The sequence below is a fragment of the Chaetura pelagica genome, unplaced genomic scaffold (assembly GCF_000747805.2).
Source record: "Chaetura pelagica isolate M959 unplaced genomic scaffold, ChaPel_1.0 scaffold1317, whole genome shotgun sequence".
Lineage (NCBI taxonomy): Eukaryota > Metazoa > Chordata > Aves > Apodiformes > Apodidae > Chaetura > Chaetura pelagica.
The window spans coordinates 229,620-233,162 of record NW_009954037.1 but is presented as its reverse complement, the minus strand read 5'-3'; the positions used below and the strand labels follow the sequence as shown (position 1 = coordinate 233,162).

Here is a 3,543-nt window from a genome sequence, read left to right as displayed (position 1 = left end):
TCCTCCCTGGAGCTTTCCTTGAGGAGAAATCCCAACAATGGGGCTCAGCAGGTGACAGGCTCACTGCCTGCACCCTGTGGCCAGGCCACTCCTTTGGTTTGTGACCGTTCCCCTCGTGTCTCCCCTCTCTCAGCACTGCCCCCCAGGTGATGGGCACCAGCTCTCCAGCCCAGCAGGCAGAGAATGAAGCCAAGGCCAGTTCTGCCATCGCTATCGATGAGTCAGAGCCTGTCACCAACATCCAGATCCGGCTGGCCGACGGGGGAAGGCTGGTCCAGAAGTTCAACCACAACCACAGGTACAAGGGCTACAGGAAGCACAGGTCACTGGCTGGGAGGCCTGAATGATGCTGCAAACTCTGCACAGGCAGAGCAGGTGTTAAAAGTCCTGGCTGGGCTGTTGAAGGGAGTTCTGGACATCCTCCTGTATGGGTGAAGAGGAATGCAATTATTACAGAGTTTGAAGGCAGCCATTAACTTTTGGAAGGACAGGATTTGCTTTCCTAATAGTGATGGGTTATAGCCAGTGATGCTGCACCTGGGAGCTTTGTTGTTACCAGCAGAACAAATCTCTTCTGAGGGCTTTAGAAACTGTGAGATAATTAGAAACTTGGGTCAGGGATTCTGACACTCAGGTCAGACTTTTCTCCTAGGCTGGCTGGGGCACCAAGAGATACTCTTAGAGCAGTTCAGCTCCCTTGGATGAGCAAAGCTGACTTATATGACCTGCTGCTTCATTAGACTTCCCTCCTGAAGTCTTTCTCACCTGCCTGATCTCAGAGAGCATGGCCATTAGTTTATGCTCCGTAAGAGTATAAACACTTGCTCCATAAGAATATAAACCTTTTCTCCATAAGAGAATCAAGCATGATGCTAAAAGTTAGGAAAACCTTCGATGATTGGGTGCAAGAGACAAATTCAGTGTTGTAGCTGCTCTGGCAATTTGGGATCATCTGGGTTATCTGTGTGTGGTGAGTTCGGTCACTCAGAGCAGTGTCAATCAATTTGTTACTGTCATCTTGAGGGGTTCAGGACCTTCCATTCCAAGTAGCCACCTGCCAGCAGAGGTGCTCCAGTTGGGCAGCGTGAAAGAACATCTGGCTGAAGGTGTTGAGCCTGTGGAGCAGCTTGTGCTGTTTCACTAAACAGGGGCCTAAGGGAGGAGTGGGTTACACCAGAACTATCTGCCTGTGGCCTCTCTTACCTGAAAAGCAAGTGTAGCAACTGCAGGGGTGTGTGCTCTGGAAAGGGTCAGTTTGGGCTGTAGCCACAGGCTTTGACAGGCTGCTCAGTAACAGGCTCACCCTTGTGTGTTTGATCCCCTGGGACAGGATCCGCGACATCCGACTCTTCATAGTAGATGCCCGGCCAGTGATGGCTGCCACCAGCTTCGTCCTCATGACCACCTTCCCCAATAAAGAGCTGACTGATGAGAACCAGACCCTGAAAGAAGCCAACCTGCTCAACGCAGTCATCGTGCAGCGGTTGACATGAAGGACCCAGCTCTGGCCACGTGCCGGGCAGCACAGGCTCACAGCACTCGTAGCTCTGGGGTCTTAGGTCTTGGTTGGACTTTTTTTTCTCTTTAGTTGCATTTCCCCTGGGTTTTGTTGGGTTTTTTTTTGGGGGGGAGCTGTTTTGTTTTGTTTTTTTGGTGATGATCAGTGGACTTTAAAATAAATAAATGAAACAAATCAGTTTTGAAAGGAGCTGCAGCCCCTTGTGCCACCAGTTCTCCCACAGGAGTTCAGTTGCCACTGTGGGTTGTGTTACTGTGCTCTTCGGAGGAGAGGAGGGTCAGGGGAAGGGAGCTCCCAGGGAGCAGATTCCATCTGTGCCAATGGAGTGCTCCTCATACTCTTTATACTCTTCCTTCTCCTCCAGGGACCACTGCAAAGTACTCCCTTGATTTTCACACATTAAATATAAATATAGAAGAATGGTTGATGTGGTTGTCAGGATAATGGTTACACTGCTGTAAAAACCTTGTGGGATAAGATTTGGTGGAACAGCTGTTGTTCAGTGCAGGGAAAACTCCAACCTATGTGTCCACGTGCAGGATTTAACCCTCTTCCTGGGCTCTTCTGGGGAGAAAGTCCTGGCTTTCCTTCCCCAACTCTTGGGGCTGTCAGTGCAGCATCCCTGCTCTGCCTGTGCTTCCTCCAGCAGTCCTGCCTGGCTGCAGTTTGAATTTGCTGTGTTGCCTTTCCCTGAGCAGCCCTGCTGCTGAGGTTGTTTTTTGTTTTTTTTTTGCAAGAAGTCACCAAGCTGACTCAGCTTGAAGTGACTGAAAGTAAAAGGCAAGTAGAGTTTATGTTGCTGGAAAGCAAGTTTTAAGAGGTGAATTCTTGAGAAGATGGAAACAGTTCAGGTGGAAAAACTTGAGGCTGTAGTATCCTTTGCTTTAATTCCTCTGCTCTGCTAAGGACTAACAGAGCTGAACCCCTGGAATTCTCCAGCTCTGGTCTGTTCTGCTGTTTGTGTTTTGGGCTCAGGGCTTCACATCTTTCTTCCCTTTGAACAGAATCCTGTAGGTGGATTCCTTATGCCTGGACATGAAGGACTGGTAGTGCTGGTGTAGCATCAAGTGTATGAGTTGCTGGCTTTGTTGTGCCATGGGGCTTTCCACCAACCTGGGCTTTGGAGCAGGACTTGGAGCTGTGCTGCACCCTGGGCCAGATGTGGGCTAACTGGGAGCTGCACCAGCAGTATCTCTGCTGGATATCCTGGTGGGATCACTGTGGTACCAGGGGCTGGAGTGTGCCCTCTGCTTCCTGCCTTGCTCATGCTGGAGCCCTGCGGCTGCTGCGCTGTAAATCCACCCCTCTCAGTGCTCTGGAGCTTCCAGGTCCTCACCTTGGTGCCAGCAGAGGAAAACTAGGGATGTGCAGGCAGGGGAGGGCCAGCAGGTTGGACAGGTTCAGCACGAGGAACTCGCCTGGCTGCCCCTGTCACCACCAACCTGCAGGAGGAGATCCCAGACCTCAGCAAGGGCTCTTACAGTAGTTCCTCACCTGAGAGCAGCTGAAGTAATTCACCATTTTTAATTTCTAAGTCAGTATATAATGTGCGTAACAGCGAATTTGTAAATTATTGTGAAAATTGCCATTAAAAGCCCTCAAAACAGGAAAGCAGCGTTTGACCCTTTCTAGCAGTGGCTCCCATCTGGTGCTTTGGGTGATGTACCTGTGGTGTCTGCCCTCACCACCTGGGTTGCACTCTGAGCAGGCTTCCCAGTGCTGAGCTGTCCTCAGCTGAATGAGATTAAAGATCTCGGCAGCATTTTTAACAATCCTTTCTGACAGGTGAACTTGGGGTTCACCTGCTGCATCACTTGGTGTTGGATATGATGACCCCTTAGTCACTTGTGTGAACCAGTGCAGAGGGAATTCAGAAAGGGAATTTCCCTCAGAGCTAAATACAGTCACAACTGCCTTGTGGGAAGTCACGTTTTTAGTTCTTCACTAGAGGAGTTCTTATATCCTGATCTTCTCCACAGGTGCCATTTTGGGGATCTGGGATCTCCCGGAGTGCTGGCCAGGAT

General features: G+C 50.2%; 1 protein-coding gene across 1 annotated transcript in view; it reads left to right on the top strand.

The window, feature by feature from the left end:
• The window catches only part of NSFL1C (NSFL1 (p97) cofactor (p47)), a gene marked incomplete at its 5' end in the record, with an annotated part of 5,673 nt that extends 4,149 nt beyond the window's left edge, over positions 1-1,524 (top strand). The window contains 2 exons of the mRNA XM_010002314.1: positions 134-298; positions 1,331-1,524. Of these exons, the coding sequence (XP_010000616.1) occupies positions 134-298; positions 1,331-1,493 (328 nt within the window). The remainder of the gene's footprint in view (positions 1-133; positions 299-1,330) is intronic.
• Between the last annotated feature and the right edge of the window lie 2,019 nt (positions 1,525-3,543).